General features: G+C 44.3%; 2 protein-coding genes across 3 annotated transcripts in view; one reads left to right on the forward strand and one right to left on the reverse strand.

Annotated features, from left to right (window-relative positions):
* The window catches only part of LOC147663124 (uncharacterized protein C19orf44-like), a 35,648-nt gene extending 27,882 nt beyond the window's left edge, over positions 1 to 7,766 (reverse strand). The window contains exon 1 of one of the 2 annotated variants that reach the window (XM_086950654.1): positions 7,589 to 7,764. The gene's annotated coding sequence lies outside the window, so the exon portion shown is untranslated. Of the gene's footprint in view, positions 1 to 7,588 lie in introns of both variants that reach the window. The other variant, XM_086950653.1, reaches the window with a different exon arrangement.
* Positions 7,767 to 8,529: 763 nt separating this feature from the next.
* LOC147663125 (calreticulin-like) overlaps positions 8,530 to 22,972 on the forward strand; it is a 100,050-nt gene continuing 85,607 nt past the window's right edge. The window contains exons 1-2 of the mRNA XM_086950655.1: positions 8,530 to 8,614; positions 21,799 to 21,900. Coding sequence (XP_086806781.1) covers positions 8,530 to 8,614; positions 21,799 to 21,900 — 187 coding nt within the window. The remainder of the gene's footprint in view (positions 8,615 to 21,798; positions 21,901 to 22,972) is intronic.

Here is a 22,972-nt window from a genome sequence, read left to right on the forward strand (position 1 = left end):
TTTTTAAGGACTTGTCAAAGTGCTCATAGAGGATGAGTTATAAGTTTGGTGTAGGTGGACTGAAGAGCAAATTAGTGGGTGGTGCATGTTTCTTTATGGGCGAACATTAGTGAGAAGCCCGGGACTGTACCCAGAAGGTTATTTGTGAAGTGCAGAGGGCTTTGAAGCTGAATTTCGTTTTAGGACAGTTTGTCCTTTGTAAAGATCACTACAGCGTTCAAAATTGTTAAGGATTTGACCTTTTATGGGGTGTTCTATGAATACTTTGCAGTGAGTTGCCTAAGTCTGCGCTTGGTACAAAAATTGTGTGTCAGAAATAAAAATGCATCCAGTGAAATTAGAATTCCACAGATGTATTAGTTTTATGCCAAGTAAATAAAGTTTGCTTCCCTTCCTCCCCAGTTCCTAATGAAAAGGTTCCAGCCAGGACCCAAACAAATGTCAGGTGTAGGAAGCCAAAACAGTTCTTTGTGGAACATCCCCGCATATTGTGCAATTAGAAGGGAAACCCCCTTTTTTGTGATTAGTAAGAACTGTGCTTAAGGCAGAGAAATAAGGTTGTTACAAGCGAATGGTCTCCTTTTAAAAGACATAATTCGAATTCAAGGCAAATCATGGAATGTACTTCAGCCACCACCCTTGCAGGAAGCTTTGAGAAACTCACATGTTGCAAGACAAGACATTTATCCGCAGGAAAGAAGATGGCACAGGGAACACATTGAGCCTAAGGATTTCGATTCAAAATATCAGAGGATCCTTAAGCTGGTTTTGCCGTAATGCGAGCTAGGTTCCACACAACAAATCACTGCAGCGACCTGCCCATTTGGAAACTCATGCAGAGCCTGGAGGCCAGATCTTCCTCAATCCAGGAGATCAGGGACAGGAAATCGGACAGGCTGTCAGTCTTTGCAGAGATTGCTTCATTTTTTCTGAACTTAATATATTGGACAAGATTGAGCATCAAACGCATTCTACGCCAATCGTGCATCTCACAAAAAATCCTTTTTTTTCTATGTTTGCAGAAATCGCACTCCCCAAGAGATTGACAGAATGCATGCCTCTCTGTAGCTGTCCGTTATTTAAAGCCACGGAGAGAGTTGCCATTGTAAATCCTGATCTTACTGGAATGCCTCTGGCTAGGAAACTAGCATGGAGAGGAATGGATATAAAATGAAAGGCAGGAGAGATGGTGACAGCTTGGATCTAATTGCCTAATACTAGATTCTGAGAGGTAAACAACTCGAACAACTCTGGCACTGCTTAGTCCGATAATCTCCTTACGTAGATAAGCACAGTGTTCAAACACTACTCACCTAAAGCCCAAAGACCACCTGTCGTTGATCAGTCTGTTCTCCTACACAGCGGCAACTGAACAAAGGTGAATGTTGCACTTAGTCTTTGAGACTCTCCAGGTGTTGTCAGATATTTATTTTTGTTTCTGGACAAAATGTATCAATAAAAAGCGCTTTGTGACCGTGTTTGCAGCAGTAATATAAAGATTAATTTTAACATGCATAGCCAACAGCAGAGCTAAAACAAAACGTTCACATTTGTCAGAAGATTTGCAATTTAAATATCATGGACTATGAGCAGGGAAGAAGAGGGATAATTGTCAAGAAACCAAGCCTCCCTAAAGCACGGGTTGTGTCTACATTCATGCGTGTTGTGCAGCACGGTTCCTGGAGTTGATATCCAGTTAATGTCAAACCCCTTTGCACCAGCACCTGTTTTCACATGGGTAGTTTTCGAAAACGGTGTGGTTGTGTAGCATGCATGCAACTCTACCTAGTTGGTTATGGCAAGGCCACTACTGGCCTTAGGAGCTTTGTAGTAAGCATTGTTGGAGAGGTACATGCCACCTATATTTAGAGTATTCATTGAATGTAGTGAGATTATGTGAAATTAGTGACAGTCTAGCTGCTTGGTTAGTGAGAAAACATTACTGTGCGGTTCTGCAGTGCTGTGGCCATTTAGGTAGAACATGCATACAATCAATTTGTGGAAAGTTCTCAGGACATACTCTACTAATCAGCTTGTTGCCCGAATTGTAAGTTCTCCGCCTCCCATATGCAGCTAGGCATAACAGGGGAGAACGGGAAAACCTTGAGCTCGATCTCCGATCTGAACACAGCTCATGACAAGCAGTTTAATTTCCTCAGTACGAACTGCAGATCACTGCCTAAAGCATAAAGAGGATATTTTTAATCTTTTAACCGATGAACAGCCGGATGCACTCTTTTTAACGGAGACATGGTTAAATGCTAGCTCAGGGCCAGATATTGCCTCGGCCCTCCCCCCAAATTATGCTATAGTAAGAAAAGATAGAGTGAATCAATGTGGGGGTGGTATAGGAATAGTTTTAAAAAATATATATCAATGCAAATGGGTAAATCTTGATTTGGCCAACTGTGAAGCTGGGCTCTTTAAACTTACCCTAACTCCCCAAATTACATTCACTGGTATTCTGATTTATCGGCCACCTGGGGCGGCTGGTGGTTGGGCGGCTGCTTTGTCTGAGTTGATTGCGCCATTTTTAATGGAAGCTTCTATGTTCTCCATTCTTGGGGATCTCAATTTGCACCTGGAGGATCGTAGCTGCCCTATAATCCTTAATTTTCTCTCGGACCTAGAAGCACTTAATGTTCAATTGAGGAACAATGGTCCGACGCATTCGGCGGGCCACCTACTAGACCCGATTTTTACAAACTTCGATCGCATAGTCTGCAAACCTGCTTCCCCTATTCTATGGTCGGACCACTTTCTCACCCACTTTAAAATCTGGGCTTCCAGCACCAAAAATGTGGTCAGATCATAAGTTTGGTTTAGAAATTGGCAAAAACTTAGTATAAGTGACCTCAATACACAGTTAATACATTCTAGCCCTGACATTGTCCCTACTGAACTTAGAATTAGTGATTACAAAATTATTAATGCTTGGTTAGCTACTGCTGTACAGACCATACCCCGCTTACACTAAGTAAACGTACATCCTGTAATCCCCCTGCCCCATGGTTCACCGAAAAATTAAGTGATAAAAAAAGTAATTGCAAAAAATTAGAGAGGCTGTGGAGAAGAGACTATAACCCAGTGAATAAGGAAACTTATAAACAAGCGCTCAATGCCTACCATTTGTCCTGCAAAATAACCAAGGGCAATTATACTAAACACACCATTTTAGCCGCACAGAGCAATTCTGGAACCCTTTTTAAAGTTTTAAAAAACCTGAGCTGCTCATCAACCAGAACCACCGATTTTATCCACTACGCAATGCAACCACATAGTTAATTTCTCATTAAAAAAAGTTGGCTAAGATCTATTCCCATTTTAGCAAACATGATGTGGCCACAGTTTCTGTAGCTAATACCTCTCTCCCTAGTGAGAAAGTTAGTAGGGTAATCTCGCGGAAGAATGTATTAACAAGCTGGCAATCCATGGACAAGAGGACCTTTGTAGAAATACTTAACAGCATCAGGTCAGGCTCACCTCAGGACCCAATCCCTGCGTCCATCTTAAAGCAGTTGGATTCTTCCATTCTGGGCGTAATTAGATCTTTATTAAACACTTCGATAGAGGAAGCTGCGATACCCGATGACTGGAAGCATGCAATGGTAGTCCCTCTGCTGAAAAAGGCAGATGGTGACCCAGAGATCTTTTCTAATTTCCGACCAATATCACTACTACCTATTTGCTCGAAAATTTTGGGAAAGCATGTAAATAATCACTTATCTGACTTTGTCAATGATAACAATCTGTTGCATTACTCACAGTCAGGGTTTAGAAAGGGACACTCCACGGAGTCAACCCTATTAGGGGTCACTGAAGCCATCCGAAAGGAATTAGATGGAGGCGGCACTCATTCTTTTAGATTTGAGTGCCGCCTTTGACACCATCTCCCACAATACCTTGATTCAGACGTTGGAGGACATAGGAATCAAAGGGAAAGCCTTGAGATGGCTGGAACAAATTCTTTTACACCGGACCTTTCAGGTCTTTTCCAAAAACAACTCCTCTGACATTCTGAATTCTCTGTATGGGGTACCTCAGGGCTCTATTTTGAGCCCACTTTTATTTAATATTTATGTTACCTCACTAGCCAAAATTGCAGAAGAAATGGGTCTTACTATTTATTCCTATGCGGACGAAACGCAAGTAGTGTTCTCCCTAGCATCGACAGATAAATTTGATATTTCCCCTCTCCGCTCTGGACTCCTGAGAATGGCCGATTGGCTTTATTGAATAAATTAAAACTGAACGGGGAAAAAACAGAACTACTTATCTTTGGTGATCACAAGGATCTCTGGGGCCGCGCTCATTGGCCGGTTGAAATGGGCCCGACCCCGGTTGCGGTACAATCTGCTCGCAACCTTGGAATAATAATTGATGATAAACTGTCAATGCGTGCACATACCGCGAAAACAGCCTCAACCTTGCTTTGCAATCCTTAAATGGCTAAGGAAAACCCTTTGGCAACTTCCTGAAGGGGCACAGAGGACAGTAATACAGGCCTTAATAGGGTCTCGATTGGATTATGGAAATATCCTTTTCCTAGGACCTAACAAAGACACTATTAACCATCTGCAGATTGAACAGAACGCCGCAGCTAGGTTGCTTCTCCATCTTCCAGGGCGCACAAGCATGTCAGAACATCTGAAGAAATTACATTGGCTGAAAATCGCCAATAGAGTGAAATTTAAAGCACTCTGCTACATGTTTAGGATCAATGTGAATGAGGCACCTTCCTACCTATGCAGATTGGCCCAGAAATACACGCCCTCACGCGCTCTTCGGTCTATGACACAAGCCAAATTTGTTGTCCCCAGATTTAAGCAAGCACGTCTGGGTGGACGCTCGTTTTCTTATTTGGCCCCAGTCCTATGGAACTCTCTTCCACTTAAAACTGCGCTTGGAATCAAACTACCTCCAATTTCGGAGGGGAGTCAAAGCTTGGCTTTTTAATCAGTAGCATTCACAATATTTCAATTTCTTAGTTCAGGCAAACAGATCCAGGGCGCCGGGAAACCCTCAGGGTAGCTGTTGCGCCACAGAAATGCAATAAATAAATAAATAATCTGGAGCAACAGACATGCGCTTATGCACAGTCAGGGGGAAGGAGAGTTCCTTCTCCTACTAAAGTGACTTGTAGTCATAAGTTTATTCTTTGATAGTGAAGGTGTGTTTTATGTAGGGAATTGATCGTTAACCTGTGAGATTATCTGCGTGTTTGAGTGTTCAGATGGTGTTTACCATCCAGTAAACATTGTGTAACACAGAGAGGATTTGGATGTGTTGTGGGTGCAGTGCATTTGAGGTTGGGTGTTTAAATGGGGGTATTTGTGTGTCTTTGTGCAAGTCTGTGCCTACTGAGGATAATCAACTTTACGGCTGAATGTGAAGCCTCAACAAATGTGTGTTTGGGGTTTCAGAAGGTTTAATATCCAAGTGCTTCCTTGGTCTTGCTCCATGTTATGTTGTGATTAAATCCTGTTAGTGGATGATGATATAGCAATGACAAAAGCTTATGCAGCACTTAAAGTTCTTGCATATAAAAGTTACTACCTCCTAATAAAATAGTTCACGTCTCATCTGAGTGAAAACCTGCCCTCCTACTATAAGATACATTTGTAAAGTTCCAAAATCACAATATGACATACAAGCATTTTATAAACAATGAAAGAGCTGTCACTGTACCATCTTACTAGGAGCTAGCATGCCCCTTTTCTGTAGAAGCTTCACTATAGGTTATTTTAATGAATGTGCATGCACTATATGTCTAGCTACAACCAAGCACTTTTTGTTGAAGGGTTATCAGTCTCTGCTGAGAAGTTTGAGCACTCAACTTCTAACTCCTTCACAGACCTCATTATGAGATCCATAGAAAGTGAGGGGTGGGGAGAGAACGAGAATAAGTTAACGATTCCGGACATATCTAAACTCGGCTCCATTTCTTGTTACTTTCAGGTGGCTCCTCCTGATAACTCCAGACCTGGGCCTGGCGCTTCAACTGATGACAGTTATCTTTCCCTTCCTTTCTTAATGTGGACTTGTGCCTGTCTCTCTCCTACTGCTGACAGCAGATACTTTCTCTTTTATTGCTGGCAGGAGGCTGTCCCCATCTTGTTGCTGCCAGTATCCTGTTCCAGTTCTTACTTGTGAAGAGCCTTCCTTCCTCCTCCATGCTTCAGAAAACGGCCAGCACACCCTTGCTCTTTTTCTGATAAGAATGTGACTAGCTGATTCTGCTAATGGGAACACCCTGCTTCCCTCGTTTTACTTATTCTGCCCCCACCATTCCTTTCTGCTGATGTGGCGGGCGTTCAGATTTCTCTTGTTGATGACAGATGCCTGCCATACTCATTTGTCGCTAACAAAACCTACACCCATCCCATTCAGCTTCCACTGGGAATGGCCTGGCCTTCGTCCCCTTTTTGTGCTGCAAAACTCCCTCCAATTGCTTGCTGCTGACGGCAATCTTAACATCTCCTGCTGCTGACAGTTCTCTCCCTCATTAGTATGATAGGAGATGACCTACGCTCTCCTTAATGATAGGATACTCTTCCTATGCTGCTGATAGGGGCTGCTTCATTCCCTCGCCGCTGAAATGAACCTCTCTTCTTCCTCACAGCAGTCCAGTCCTCCTTCTCTTGAAAGGAGCATTACTCTAGCTGCCGACTCATTTTCCTCGCTTCTCAGAGGGCTCTTTCTCCTTGCTGCTGGTGGAAGCAAACATGTTCTCCTTATATAGTGAGGACATTACCCAAAGGTGTTAGAGCTTTAACGAAATAAATAGATCAGTCCATAAGGCATATAAATTACATTACACAAGCGTGTTGGGACATTTACAAAAGACATTAATGTAAGTTATGCATTGCAGCATTTGTAAACATCGAGTACCAGGACGTGAATGGGCGGCGGGAACAAGAAGGAGTCCAATTAAGTCAAGGTAGAGAGGTAAGCCTCAAAGTGCAGTGCAGAAACTAAGACATCGAGGTGTAGAATGGAGAAAAGAGATTAACTAAAATGTCTTTCGAAAAAGAAGGGCTTTAAGTTCAGCTTTAAAGCTAGCCTGCGAGGTATTGGAGCTAAGGAGTTCCAAACGCAGGTTGCGCTTCCTGCAAAGGACTGAGCCATAAATCATTCCTTGTTAAAGATTAGGGTTTCTAGCAGGAGAGCTGCCTCATTCTGTGATAGTCTATTGCCACCAAAATACAAATGTGGGGTGGATGTGTATAGGGGTAGGGGGTGATGCATGCCGTTTTGTATGCAGCCTTGGCTTCATTGGGGAGCCAGTTAAGTGTTATTACAATCGGTGAAACATGGTGATGGTTTTTGGCCCCTGAGACGAAAAGTGCTGCAGAATGTAGGCTTGCTTTTAGAAGAGTGAAGTCAAAGACCAGACAGGAGAGGATTGCATTTGCAATAGTGGATTCCTAATGCACCAGAGTGCACGTTGTCATGCTGACTTCTTAATTTCCATGACGTTTCCTCTTGCTGCTGGGAAATTAACTATGTTTGTGCTGAGAGGACATTTACCCCGGCTCTTGTAAAGCTGTGCCCCAGCATTGCAGCCAACGACATATACCCTTATTACCTGCAAGTAGGAGCCTTACTCCTCCAGAAAGGTACTCTTTCGTGCTGCGGACAAGCCTTGGATGGTGTCGAGGACAGTCCCCCGCCCCTGCACCCACTCACCTCGAAGGGGGGCGCCCAAGCCCGGAGGAGCTCCCGGTGCCCTGATGAGGACGCTTCTACCGTTTCCTACACTACTGCGTCCTGGCTTCTGATTGGATGGATTACAACGTACCAGCCAATCCCGTGCGACGCTCGTTGAAAGAACGTTACGGATCACTTTGCGTCCCAAACCTCGTTTACGGTTACTGCCTTATTTCATACGTTTGTAAACAACCTACGCGGGGGATACCTTAACAATTGATTCAAAGTACAACTGGGGAACTATCGTAGCCACAATAACAACACATGTGTTATTAAAAGGTACATCAATTACAATATGTACTTGTACATTAAATGCAATGTTTTGTTATCCATGAATTATATACATTTTGTAATACCAGCTAAGGTTTCCGAAGGTCATTTGGGTAACCTATGCAATAGACTGTGGGCCTTTTATTTACGGTGCACATTTTTTGTTACTTCTGTTGCATTATATCTATTTCAAGATGGCAGCCTTTTATGCTACTAGCGGACGCCATCACTCGCCATCGCTAGGCGCTTGAAGAAGGCGGTGCTTTCATGTTCCATGTGTGCGCACCAGACTATAATTTAATGGACCAGCGGATGCTCAAACTGGCAGTAGGTGTTACCACATCCAACATGGCTGCAACTCTGTTTACCACTCGATAGACGAATGAGAGCGCTTCCTTGTCAGTCACGTGATCACCGACCGTCGCATCGAGCCATGATTGGTTCGGCCATCGGTTACCCCGCGTTGTGTTTTTGGCGGGAAACTCCACGCTCGCACCTGAGGTAGATATGGACTGAGGAGGACCAGAACTACAGCGCCTAGACTCTGCCATGCGTTTCTTAGCGCTTCTGCCGCTTACACTTATCCACACAGCGATGGCCACTGTTTATTTCAAAGAGCAATTTTTAGATGGAGGTAGAGAGTTTTATAAGAAAAAAAAAGTCACCCTCGTTTTATTTATTTTCCATTATACCGCTTTTTTTCCCTTTATATATAATTCGGCGGAGTAAGTAAATAGCCAGGGCAGGGACTCTGTATCTCTTCTTGCTAAATCTCCCCTATTTATGGCACAATTTTCTATTTTCTGTTTAGATTCTTTAAAACGTGCACTCGATTTTAATTTTTTTTGCTCATGAAAATATTCTTCAGTTGAAACGAGTTTTTATGAGTCCTACCGCCTTTCTGTATTGAAGAAAAAGGGTTAATTAAGGTAGCCAGCATAATTCCACTTTTATTAGCTTTAGATTTCTTGCTCCATCCTAATATCCCTCACGCATCAAGTGAAAGCTAGTGATAACAAGCATTGGAAATGCAATAGGTCTCGCAGTAGTAAAGTTTGAGCTATAGGTGTTATTTATTTTTTTGTTTTTTATTTATGTGTTGTTTTTTCTAAATGGCTAAATTAATAGCTTTCTTCTTTACAAAGCCAATAGTTATAATTTTTGTAAATGTGACACCTCTAGCATTTGTAAAGCAACATGTTTTGTATTAACGGGACTTATATGTATTGATATTAAAAAACTCAATGGCTTTAAAAAACAATTAATAATTAATACGTAAATAAAATGGATTTTATTTTATATTGCCAATAGCTTAAAGTTTATTAAATATATTTAGTGAAGATGCTGTGGTTGCGCTGAGTGAGGGTGAGTGAGGGTGAGTGAGGGGTTGAGGGTGAGGGGTTGAGGGTGAGTGAGGGTGGGTGAGGGGTTGAGGGTGAGTAAGGGTGAGTGAGGGTGAGGGGTTGAGGGTGAGGGTGGGTGAGGGTGAGGGGTTGAGGGTGAGTGAGGGTGAGGGGTTGAGGGTGAGGGATTGAGGGTGAGGGGTTGAGGGTGAGTGAGGGTGAGGGTGAGTGAGGGTGAGGGTGAGTGAGGGTGAGGGGTTGAGGGTGAGTGAGGGTGAGTGAGGATGAGGTGTTGAGGTGGGTGAGGGTGAGGGTGAGTGAGGGTGAGGGTGAGTGAGGGTGAGGGGTTGAGGGTGAGGGGTTGAGGGTGAGTGAGGGGTTGAGGGTGAGGGGTTGAGGGTGAGTGAGGGTGAGGGGTTGAGGGTGAGTGAGGATGAGTGAGAGTGAGTGGGTGAGGGGTTGAGGGTGAGTGAGGGTGAGGGGTTGAGGGTGAGTGAGGGTGAGGGGTTGAGGGTGAGTGAGGGTGAGGGTGAGTGAGGGTGAGGGCATTCACATGTACTGCGCGTGGGTGTCCTTCCTTTCCTGGAAATGCTAACTTTACTGTCTTAAAAGAAAGTGAAAGCAAAGCAGACTAAAGATTGAACAGAGATCGTCGGGGACTTTCCACTTCGACGCAAGTGTGGCTTTGTTCAGCTGTTAGGCAGAGGGTGTTTGTGGAGTGTGGGCAGGGCTACCTGTATTTGATGGGTGACATCACCTTTCGTAGGAGTTTGGAGCTTAACATTGGCCACAGGCTAAGCCAATAGGCCCTAGAGCCCTAGTCTTCAAACTTTTTAAGCCCCCGCGTCAATACATTTCATTAGGGCTCCCAGGCGAGCGTGGGAAAGGAGAGGAGGGGAGAGCAGCAGAAGAAGCCGAATGAGAGAGATCGAATGAGGAGAGAGGCGGGGCAGGAGCCCGCTTGTTAATAAATAATCCCCGGAGGTGGTGATATTTCCCGGGATTGTGACAGAACATTTCTCGCTGCACCAACACAAACATAGGCAGCGAGAGACATGTGACCGGGGGAGGGGGCGGGTGTCTGCGCGCTGCTCCGGGGACAGCGGGGGAGGGGCGTGTGTGCGGTGCTGCTGGGGAAGGCATGCGGGGCTGCTGAGCAGGGACAAAGGCAGAACAAAAACGGAGGTTGGATGGGCAAAGGAAGAAAGAGGTGACACACGAACTGGAATAAATAAAAGTAAAAAGTAGAAAATTGGGGATATTAAATAGAAAGGGGTGAAAGAGGGGGAGGCAGGAAAGTGCGGGAAAGGAGAGGAGGGGAGAGCACGGCGGGCAGGGGTGGGGCGGAGAGGGGAGAGGTGCGACACGGCAGGCAGGGGAGGAGAGTAGGAGGAGGAGGGGGGAGGAGAGTAGGGGAGGCACAGAAAGGTCTTCTGCTCGATGTTAATGATAGCCAAATGGCATATATATAACCCAGACGGGGCTTATTTACAAAGCCAGCGGGGATCTTCAAAGAGTGGCACAGCTCTTGCCCCGGTGGAGCAACAATGGGCAATGCAGCTGTCCAGGACTGTGTAGCTATGGAGAGCACAATATTATACCATTAGTTGCCGAGGCTATGCCATGTTAGCTACAACTGTAGGGTGTTTGTAACACGAGCTCCAGACATTTGTTTCCACGCTCTAGGCATTGACAGTTATAGCCGCTCAGCAAAGCTTCGTGGTGCCTTTGTCTGGTGGAGCGCGGAGCGTAGATGATTTAAAAGGCAGCTGAGACATGCAGGATGAAAGAGGAGTGTCACTGTAGAATGCTGGAGATGAGAGGGACTGCCAGCCTAAGATCCAGGAGGCGAGAAAGACCGTCAGTGTGGAGTGCAGGATTCGAGAGAGACTGTCAGTGTGGAGTATAGGAATGAGAGAGAGCGTCAGTGTGGCGTGCAGTATTCGAGAGAGACTGTCAGTGTGGAGTATAGGAATGAGAGAGCGTCAGTGTGGCGTGCAGTATTCGAGAGAGACTGTCAGTGTGGAGTATAGGAATGAGAGAGAGCGTCAGTGTGGCGTGCAGGATTCGAGAGAGACTTGTCAGTGTGGAGTGCAGGAGGCGAGAGAGACCGTCAGTGTGGCGTGCAGGATGAGAGAGAGACTTGTCAGTATGGAGTGCAGGAGGCGAGAAAGACCGTCGGTGTGGCGTGCAGGGGACGTAAGATATTGTAATTGCTGGGTGTACGAGGCGTGGGAGACTGTCATGTAGGGTGCAGCAAATGAGAGAGATTGTCAGTGTGGCATGCAGGATACGAGAGAGACTGTCAGTGTGGGATGCAGGAGATAGAGACACTGGAAACGAGAGACTGTCAATGAGGCGGGAGAAACGGTCATTGTGGGAAGCCGGAGTTGAAATAGACTCAGCGTGGGACGCCTGGGATAGGAGAGACTGTCGCTGTGGGATGCAGAAGATGAGAGGCAGTGTGAGTGCAGGTGTGTGGGTAGGAAAGGACGGCGTGTACGTCATGAGTGCGGGCACGGTTTCTGTGGGGTGAAAGGGAGAGGAGGGCTGCTGGTCTGGGAGGGTGGTCTGTTGGAAGAGGGGGTCGCCGTGGGAGGCACTGATGACGCAGTACTGAGGGAGAGAGTCCGTATTTGCACCGAGTGGTCGTCGGAGGTGTGAGGGCACAGGCCGCGGTGCCCGTGACATTGTGAGTGAGGATACGAAGCCGGATTTGACGGACGGGATTGTGACAGAACATTTCTCGCTGCACCAACACAAACAGAGGCAGCGAGAGACATGTCACCGGGGGAGGGGGCGGGTGTCTGCGCGCTGCTCCGGGGACAGCGGGGGAGGGGCGTGTGTGCGGTGCTGCTGGGGAAGGCATGCGGGGCTGCTGAGCAGGGACAAAGGAAAAATAAAAACTAAAAAGGAGAAAATTGGGGATATAAAATAGAAAGGGGTGAAAGAGGGGGAGGCAGGAAAGTAAACGGAGAGCGGTGAGACAAAACGAAGACGACTTTCAGGAGGCGAGCGTGGGAAAGGAGAGGAGGGGAGAGCACGGCGGGCAGGGGAGGGGGCGGAGAGGGGAGAGGTGCGACACGGCAGGCAGGCAGGGGAGGAGAGTAGGAGGAGGAGGGGGGAGGAGAGTAGGGGAGGCACGGCCTAGCGGCCGTGCAATCAAGAAGTGAGGGGGCGGGAGAGTAGGCAAGGCAGGCGGCTGGGGGCATGTGCACGCGCTTTTAAGCTCAATGCGCATGCGCATTGAGCTTAAAAGTCACGGGCACTGCAAGGAATCGCCACGATTCCTTGCAAGTTGGACAAAGAGTGGATAAGCCCCCATAGTCTCGCTTGCTCGATGCGCATGCGCATCGACAGGCGAGACCTAAAAAAATCCATATAACTACAAAGGCTCTTTCTTGCATGTTAGTATTTATCCCTGACTGGAGTTCTGTCAATGGTGAAGATTTTTTCGGAGGCACGCAAATTCCTGTGAAATTCCAGTACGCGTTGTGACAGATTTGTCAAAAATGGCTGAGGTCACACTTTAACCCGAGACAATTTCTAGTATTAAGTTACGGATACTGAAACCACAAGGGATTCAGTACCTCAGCCAGGACAAACCCAGTTAATGCGCACTGTCCTGCAGCCAGGTCCAAACCGGCCTGAAAATGATTGAACAGATGATATATTTTAACAAAGGATTGCATCTCATTTAAAAACAACAGCTTTTTCCCCAGTAACTTTGCCCAACAAATTGATTTGAAAAGGACACCTAACAGTTAGCATCAGACATATTAATAGATGGTTTCTTCAATAAAGGACAGACTAACCATTGTGAGGTCACAATGTTTGGTAAAAAGGGTAATTATAAAGAGCAATGACAGGCTGGTTTATGGGTGTTTAGTTATTTCTTTAAATATTAACAGTAGGTATTGGTGGGCAGTCATTGAAAGTTCGCCATGCATTTCCTGGCCTGAAATAAGCACAGCAGATCTTTCCAAAAATGAGAGAAATTTTAAAGTTATCATGTTTGAGATTTATTTCAATATATGGGCAAGTGCCGCTTTAGTATTTCTGTGCAGATGGCCTCAATTTTGGACAAAATAAACAGAGCGAGATGATTGCTTATCTCTTGTAAGAATACAATTGGTTGTGAGTTAAGTATTTCTGAAGACAAACGTTTTAAATAATATAAAAGAGTCCCTTCTACTAACATGGTTGACATTGTTTCTCTTCAATTCATGTAGACTAATGTGAGCCTCTCTGTTTATGTTTTATTGTATATTTATAGCTCTAAGCGGGATCTTTATTATTAATTTCAGGCAAGGTGTGTGGTGGAGTTCTTGTTGTAGATATAAACTATTTTGTCTTAGAACGTGGAATTAGATTGTCACTTATAATCTACCCATCATTTTAAAAGTTTTAACTTAAGTTAGATCTGGGGCAAATGAAGAAAAACCTTTATTACAAGGTTGTGCAATGAATATGCTGAATGATTAGATGGTTAATGTTTTCTGAAGATTAAGAATTCCTCTTTCAATTAGTAAATCAAAGTGCTTTATTTCGGTTTAGGAGCAAAACAAAATACACAGATGTAATGAGAAATTAAAAAATCACAGGGTAGCATAACAAAAGGCAAAATATTCCCACAGGCAATTTCCAATGGTCAAGAAGAAACCATGGTATATCATAGAAATGTCTTATGCATCTCTTAGAGGTAAACTACCATCAACATTATGGAGATTAGGTGCCATTTTTAGACAAAGTTGTTTCTTATTTTGTGCCTACTTTTCACAATATGCTTTTATGTCAACCACACGTTTTGAAGATGCCTTCTGTGTAAATAGCTTCCTTATTGGTCACCCTTACTGCTCAGTGATTAACTTATAAAAAGACATAAATGCCTGTTGATTGCTATTCCTAGTAGGACCTGTGTATGTTGGAGGCTTACTCTCCCCCCGTTTTGTCTGTCATTGTTATGTACTGCTCACTATGCGAAAAACTGGCGGTGTTTTCATTGCTGCATATGTGTTAATTGAAAATCCATAACATTTCTTATAAAATAAAACAACCTAAATGCCAGGGCCCACCATAATTCTCAAGAGGCCACCACAACCTAACCACCCTCTGTTGCTGGCAAATGCTCGTAAAAATACTAACTTACATATGTGACAATTTGGACTACTCCAGGTCATACACGGGTATAAAAGTGTCTGGGCACTCCGGTATTATTATTTTTAAAGTATATTTAAACATTGTTAAATACTCTGCTGATGTGCTCTGTTGGATAAATGGCGTACAGCGCAACTATGTGGGGGTAATTGTGATAATTATGTGCCGTTATTAAAAAATACCTGCCTGTGCTGAGCACCGTCAAACACTGGTACAAATTAAGCACTGCTGCTGCTAAAAGAAAAACAATGGTCTAGAATGTGACAAGAGTGATTGCCTGTCACTAAGATTAGTTCATATTCCTCCCATCACCTTTTTAGGTCTCGCCTAGCATATCGCGTAAGCAATCGCTATGCGAGAGATATAGAGAGCTGCTCCAGGAAAGCTTACCAAGAGGGCTTTTGAATGCGGATTCTGGACAGTGCATGTGCGACGTGCGCGCGCTTGCCATTTGCTCCCGGAGCCTCAGCATCAGACTTCAAAGGAATGCCTCCCGTCCCGCCACACCAGCCATGTCACAAACCACCATTTGCCTCCCATTAGACTTCAAAGGCTCGCATGCGCTCCCCCGCCCCGCCACAGCAATGCTGAGAGCTTGAATTATCTGGTTCCATTACGTGCCTAAGCATCTTTATATCTATCTGTCAGTATCTTCTAATCTGTTTTCGTATTTTCCTCTGTTTTTCCATTTTCTCTTCGAGTTTATGTTGTCTCGGTCTTTCGCTCTTTGTCTGTTCTTCTTTACATTTGATATTTTCCTGGATCCCCAGTTTCCAAATATATATGTCTGAAATCCTTGACGTGCTTTAATCTCTGTATTTCCTCTTGTCTCGTGTATGTGTTTAGTGCCCCCCACCTCCTCTCATCCTTAGCGGTTCATCCATGTTTTTAGTGTTAATGTAATTTCTCTCTGACGTTTCCCAGAGACGCTCTTTATGTTTTTGTCTTGTACTTGTCTCCTCTAAATATACATTTCCCCCACTGTCCTTTTCTTCACCACTGAGGCGTTCTACCTGCTTTCATATTTTAATTTCATTCTCTGGCAACTGTCGCCAGTAACGGCATGGGAATGAACATGATTGATAGATTATTTACAGTGTGCTAAGAAGCAGAGCCATGGAAGTCATAGCCTTCCCCTGAACCTGAGCAAGCAGTATATAACCAAGGCTTTCTGTGGTGTAAGCTCAGTGATGTAGGATAGTTTTTGCTTCATTTTGCCATGTGTATGATACTGAATTTTTTCCTCCCACACTTTCTGTTCTGTTGCACGTTTATAATTTTCCCTACTCGATTATTCCCTAAATTGAAGGTTTTAACTATTGTGATTTTACTGTTCGACTTTAGGCGATCAGCATGCACGAATTTGAAGTTCTGGGTGAATTTTGTAATATTTCTTTCTTCTCACTATAATTTGAATGTGTTTGCAGTTTTGTATATGCTCATTTTAATGCATTGTACCTTGTGTGCAAATGTCTGTTATACTCAATAATGGATTACAATCTCATTAAAAGCAAGTGGTAAGGGCATCTAAAATCTTATCAAACTCACTTCACCCACCAGACACAACTCTACACTTCCCCAAAAGAGTCCAGTTTTGTATTCTCAACATATATGGGGCACAGTAGAAAAATCATTATACATTCCAGCTGACGCATTTTTCACTAAATTACTTTGCCTTTTCAAGGCTAGCTATCATTTCAAGTTGTTGCAACTTAGGTTAAATATTTTTTGAGTACATGGGTGTGTTTGTTTTTTGCCTGCCTTCTAAAATGTTAACCAAATTAATTTTTGCAAGACTTATAAAGCCAATCACAGTTGTCAACTTCCTCCACTCATCCACCCCTCCCCCTGACGTCTCTCCCTTTTCCTCACACCTCCTTCACACTTCATCCTCTGACTGTCTGTGTCCCCAATGCTGCGGGAGCACTCGCTGTCCCTCGGCTCTATTTCTCAGGTACATCGCCCTGATTTCAGAGAGGCGCTTGATACCTCTGAGTCCCAGAGGCCTCCAGAGCCGGGGACAGCGTGGGTCGCTCACATCTGCATTCACAAAGACCCCCCGGGCCTCTGAGCTTGTCTTGAGGGCCCCTCCAGTGACGCAGCTCTGATTCACGCAGACACTAGTGTCGAGACGACATGCGCAGAATTCTCTTTATAATTGTTTATTAGAATCTAATCATTTAAGTCAGATTTCTGGTTTTAAAAAGTCACCATTGCAAAAATAAATTGCATTTTCAACAAGGGACGGGCTGCCTATTTTAATAATATATTCAGTTTTTTTGTAAAATAAAAAGACAAACCCATTTTTTGTGTAGAATGTAATTAAACAGCGGCATTTGTAAGCATATTTATACGTATTATTTACGCCACAGTTAGCGGATTTTATAGGAGAAATGCTCTCTTCTTTCCCGTGACTTACACATGTAAATTACATTTCTGTGATTCCTATAGTGTGCCACCCATCTAGCATTTTGGTGCCTCTGAGCTTTCGGTTATTTCATCCTAGTGTTGTCCTGGGGCGCTCGGCCACAGTGGCACTGCCCGTTGGGCGGCTTGAAAAGGCAGTGTGTGCCAGAGTGCACGACAGGCCATTCCATCACTGTCGCACCCAGCTATATATACACAACATACAACTAAAACCAGCCATGACTATTGGTTTTATCAATAATCATTAAGTATTAGGTGTTTAGGATAAAGCATTGTACAAGAGTAACATGCCACACTGAAAAATAAAAGAAACCAACATCCTAAAAAAAAAGCTAACATTTTTAGGGAATGCAAAATTAAATAAAACAAGTGAAATATTTACTAAATCACCGACGTAAATTCTTTCTCTCCTAGTGACCGTTCTACATGTGCTATTTATCTCCAAACAACCCCAGTCCTATTTCCCTTTCGCCCTCCATTTCCCACCTGGTCTATCCCCTTCTCTCCATCTACTCCACGCCACTGTCTCTCATGTTACTACCGTTTCTCAATTTTACTTTACGTCTTTACCTCGTTGTTGTCTCCCTTCTATTTCCACCTCTCCCATTTTTAACTGATATCCCCAAGTTTCCCATCTACTCTGCTTCTTCCTTGCTTCCACTTTTTCATCTTCACTCCTCCACCTCTTACTTGACAAGAAGGAAGTCCTCATCCTGGGATCATCACCCTCCGCCTGGGACGACTCCTGGTGGCACCCTGCCCTGGGCACCGCTCCCAAGCCAACGGACCACGCACGCAACCTGGGCTTCATCCTGGACTCCTCCCTGACCAGACAAGTCAACGCCGTCTCATCTTCGTGTTTCAACACCCTGCGCATGCTCCGCAAGATCTTCAGATGGATTCCCACTGAAACCAGGAAGACCGTTACCCAGGCACTCGTCACCAGCCGACTAGACTACGGGAACACCCTCTATGCCGGAACCACAGCCAAACTTCAAAAAAGACTCCAACGCATCCAGAACGCCTCCGCACGACTCATCCTGGACATCCCCCGACCCAGCCACATCACCGGACACCTGAGAGACCTGTACTGGCTCCCCGTCAACAAGAGAATCACGTTCAGACTCCTCACCCATGCACACAAGGCTCTCCACGACCTGGGCTCCAAGTACCTCAACGACCGCATGACCTTCTACACGCCCACCCGCCAGCTACGATCGACCAGCCACGCCCTCGCCACCGTACCACGCATCCGCAGAGCCACCGCCGGAGGAAGATCCTTCTCCTACCTGGCAGCCAAGACCTGGAACTCCCTCCCCACCCACCTTCGGCAAACCCAAGGCCATCTCTCCTTCAGGAAGCAGCTCAAGACCTGGCTGTTCGAGCAGTGACATACCCTCTCCCCCAGCGCCTTGAGACCCTCCCGGGTGAGTAGTGCGCTTTACAAATGCCGTGATTGATTGATTGATTGTGTTCCTAAATTGTCTTTTTTCCTTTATTTTCATTCCCCTTCTCCTTTCAGCCTGTCTCATCAATTTTTGCCTCTTCCCCATCACTCCTGTATCCTGCTGGTCATTCCTAATTTGCCATTCCCTTCTTTACTATTTTCTTTCATATTTCTGCCCCCCTCCCTTCTGCGTTTTACGGTTTGTATGTTGTCCTCTCGCCTCTATTTCAGTTACGGACCTCATCCCTCCAACCCCTGCCTCTCCCATATCCCACACGTCCTCCCCTACCCCTGACGTATCTCCCTTTTCCTCACACCTCCTTCACACTTCATCCTCTGACTGGCCGTGTCCCCACTATCTATCTAACCCCCTCACTCTATCTATCTATCTATTGCCCTCACTCTATCTATCTATCTATTGCCCTCACTCTATCTATCTATCGCCCTCACTCTATCTATTGCCCTCACTATGTCCTATCTATCTATCTATTGCCCTCACTCTATCTATCTATCTATTGACCTCACTCTATCTATCTATTGCCCTCACTCTATCTATCTATTGCCCTCACTCTATCCTATCTATTGCCCTCACTCTATCTATTGCCCTCACTCTGTCTATTGCCCTCACTCTATCTATCTATTGCCCTCACTCTATCTATCTATTGCCCTCACTCTATCTATCTATTGCCCCACTCTATCTATCTATTGCCCTCTATCTATCTATTGCCCTCACTCTATCTATCTATTGCCCTCACTCTATCTATCTATTGCCCTCACTCTATCTATCTATTGCCCTCACTCTATCTATCTATTGCCCCACTCTATCTATCTATTGCCCTCACTCTATCTATTGCCCTCACTCTGTCTATTGCCCTCACTCTATCTATCTATTGCCCTCACTCTATCTATCTATTGCCCTCACTCTATCTATCTATTGCCCCACTCTATCTATCTATTGCCCTCTATCTATCTATTGCCCTCACTCTATCTATCTATTGCCCTCACTCTATCTATCTATTGCCCTCACTCTATCTATCTATTGCCCTCACTCTATCTATCTATTGCCCCACTCTATCTATCTATTGCCCTCACTCTATATATTGCCCTCACTCTATCTGTCTATTACTCTCACTCTATCTATTGCCCTCACTCTATCACCCTCACTCTATCTATCTTTTGTCCTCTATCTATCTATCGCCCTCACTCTATCCTATCTATCTATCGCCCTCACTCTATCCTATCTATCTACCGCCCTCACTCTAGCCTATCTATCTATCACCCTCACTCTTTCCTATCTATCACCCTCACTCTATCTATCTATTGCCCTTACTCTATCTATCTATTGCCCTCACTCTATCTATCTATTACCCTCACTCTATCTATCTATTGCCCTCTATCTATCTATCGCCCTCACTCTATCCTATCTATCTATCGCCCTCACTCTATCCTATCTATCTATTACCCTCACTCTATCTATCTATTGCCCTCACTCTATCTTTCTATTGCCCTCACTCTATCTATCTATTGCCCTCACTATCTACCACCCTCACTCTATCTATCACCCTCACTCTATCTATTGCCCTCACTATCTATCTATCTATTTATTGCCCTCACTCTATCTAGTGCCCTCACTCTATCTATTGCCCTCACTCTTATCTATCTACTGCCCTCACTCCTATATATCTATTGCCCTCACTCCTAGCTATCTATTTCCCTCACTCTATATATCTATCTATCTATTGCCCTCACTCTATATATCTATCTATCTATTGTGCACACTCTATATATCTATCTATTGCCCTCACATCTATCTAACGTATCACCACAGCATCACTCAGCACCACCACAGCATCACTCAGGGGCACCACAGCATCGATCAGGGGTACCCCAGCATCACTCAGGGGCACTACAGCATAACTCAGGGGCACCACAGCATCACTCACGGGCACCACCACAGCATCACTCAGGGGCCCCACAACATCACTCAGGGGCACCACAACATCACTCAGGGGCACCACAACATCACTCAGGGGCACCACATCATCACTCAGGGGCACCACAACATCACTCAGGGGCACCACAACATCAGTCAGGGGCACCACAACATCAGTCAGGGGCACCACATAATCAGCCAGGGGCACCACAACATCACTATGTGCTACCACAGCATCACTGAACGCCACAGCATCACTCATCGCTACCACAACATTACTGAACGCCACAGCATCACTCGTCGCCACCACATTACTGAACGCCACAGCATCACTCGTCGCCACCACAACATCACTGAACGCCACAGCACCACTCGTCGCCACCACAACATCACTCAGCGCCACCACAGCATCAATCTGTGTAACCATTCCACAACTGGTTCAAATATGTTCTCTCAATGTTTCAAGCTTTATTACAAATGTCACAAAAAGATGTTAATATGTCACTTCTTTTCTTGGATTTTCATCACAATAAAATACACTGAACATAATCTTCACAAAAGTTATTTGCAAAAGTTTAAGCTATTGCCATTATAAATTACAATACCTTTTATTTAAGTATTAATTATTTTTAAAAAATAGCAGCCATTGTTATTTGTACTATCAATACATCTAAGTCAAGTAAATACAACACATATTGCATTACAAATGCTATAGGTGTCACATTTGCGAAAGTTAAAACTATTGGCATTGTAAATGATAAAGCTATTAATTTCGCTATTTTCAAAACCAACACATAAATAAAAAATGTGTCATTTACAATACCAGTAGCTCAAACTTTCCTAATGCGAGACCTATTGCATTGCAAATGTTTGTTTTGTTACAGTGGACACCCAAAGTGTGCTGGATATTCCCAGATGTGGGTCTTCAATTACTGTGCTACACAACTCAAGATTTACTTCACTTACTAGTCCTAATTATATCGAACTGGTCTGCGTTGTCTGTGTTCCAATCTCGTCTGGACCTGGTCTGGCAGTTCAGGCAAGATTATTCCTATTGATGCATGACCAAGACTGATTTGCAAATGACTCCATTGTATCTAGTGCTGCCTAGTGGTTGAAAATTGATGGTGTAGAATATGGCCCGAGCGATCGCTAAAATTAATTCAAGCATGACTTCCATCACACTGTTGTTTATTGCAGTGGGAATAATTGAGTCACTAAACACAACCAGAGTTTGCAAAAATAATTTAAATAACCCCTCAGCCCACAAAAAAAGGAATTTTGGAACTCCGAATATGCATGTCTACTTTGAAGCCTTCAACTTTATTCTCCAGCACACTTGTTCATTCATGAATGCGGACCTCTAACACCACCCACACCCAGTTTGTGAAGTATTTTGGGAAAAAATAATCTGGTGTATTTTGCTAACAGGTTCTTTGAAATAAACCTTATCAATAAAATATTTGGTGCCAAAATTTTCAGAAGACCAAACAAATCTTATTTTTTCACAGATCTCTGGAAAAGCAGGTGGGTGAAATCTAAATTCAAGAACGGCTATGGAAAGTTTAAGTTAACAACAGGGAAGTTTTATGGCGATGCACAAAAAGATAAAGGTTTGTAAATGTTGGTTATTTTTGCTACATTTATTTGCATTTGAGATTAAAACGAAAATGTGCTTTGTAACTGTAACAGTTCAATATGAGTTGAATCAATTTTGTTTTAATGTAAATACTAAGTACCTTCATTGCGAATTACCTTTTATACAGTTTTCCTACATAACATATCCCTTTGGTTGTAGTTCTTACAGTTCAAGGGCACCTGACTTTACAAATGCAGACTCCAAATTCACGGTGCAGAAAAGTCCACAGGAATTCGTAAAAAACATTTCAACTTTGAATGCAAGCATTGCAGTTATGCTAGCAAAATAACATTTGCATAACTTATAATTTCGACCTCTTTGGAAACGGGGATTTGGTTCAGAAACCTATTGGCTAACTTGTAATGAGGGACAAAGCCAGAATATTCCTTTTCTGACTGAAACACTGTTGACTATACTTATTCCTTCATTTAGTTATTGTTAGAAATTCCGGTACAATTAACACTTCTTTGTGGCAGAGCCCTGTAGCACAGCGCAGACATCATGCATATCCATATTGAAAGTTATGGTGTAATGAAAAATTACGGAAAGCTCACTACTCCTCTCATTACTCTCCTCCTCAATGCCTCCTTAACTGCTTTCCTCATCTTTGCTTTCAATATCTGAAAGAAACAGGTTAGTATTAGATTCCTTAGATTATCCCCAGTTGTCAGACTGGATCCGGAAATTTTTGCGTAGCAGTACCCTTGCGCGTCGGTAGGCGTCGTCTGCGGCTCCGCGTCCGTCGTCGGCGTCGTGGGTGCCGTGATGACGTCGTCGGAGTACTTAGACGCAGCCTCCGCATGCTGATGTCAGTTATTCTTTTTTCCGCGCCAGCAGCGCAGATCCGAAAAAAGTGGTACCTTAGTCACTTTTTGACAAAACTTTTTTGCGATCTTTTTGATCCTTTTTCGAATCTTCGACTCCGGACGGTGCCAGAAGGGATGCCAGGTTTCAAGCCCTGTGAGGACTGCGACCGACTGATGTCGGTCACCGACCCTCACCGCCGGTGCCTCCACTGTCTCGGCGTCGATCACGACGACAAGGCC

The sequence above is a fragment of the Lissotriton vulgaris genome, unplaced genomic scaffold (genome assembly GCF_964263255.1).
Source record: "Lissotriton vulgaris unplaced genomic scaffold, aLisVul1.2 SCAFFOLD_1556, whole genome shotgun sequence".
In the NCBI taxonomy this organism is placed as follows: domain Eukaryota; kingdom Metazoa; phylum Chordata; class Amphibia; order Caudata; family Salamandridae; genus Lissotriton; species Lissotriton vulgaris.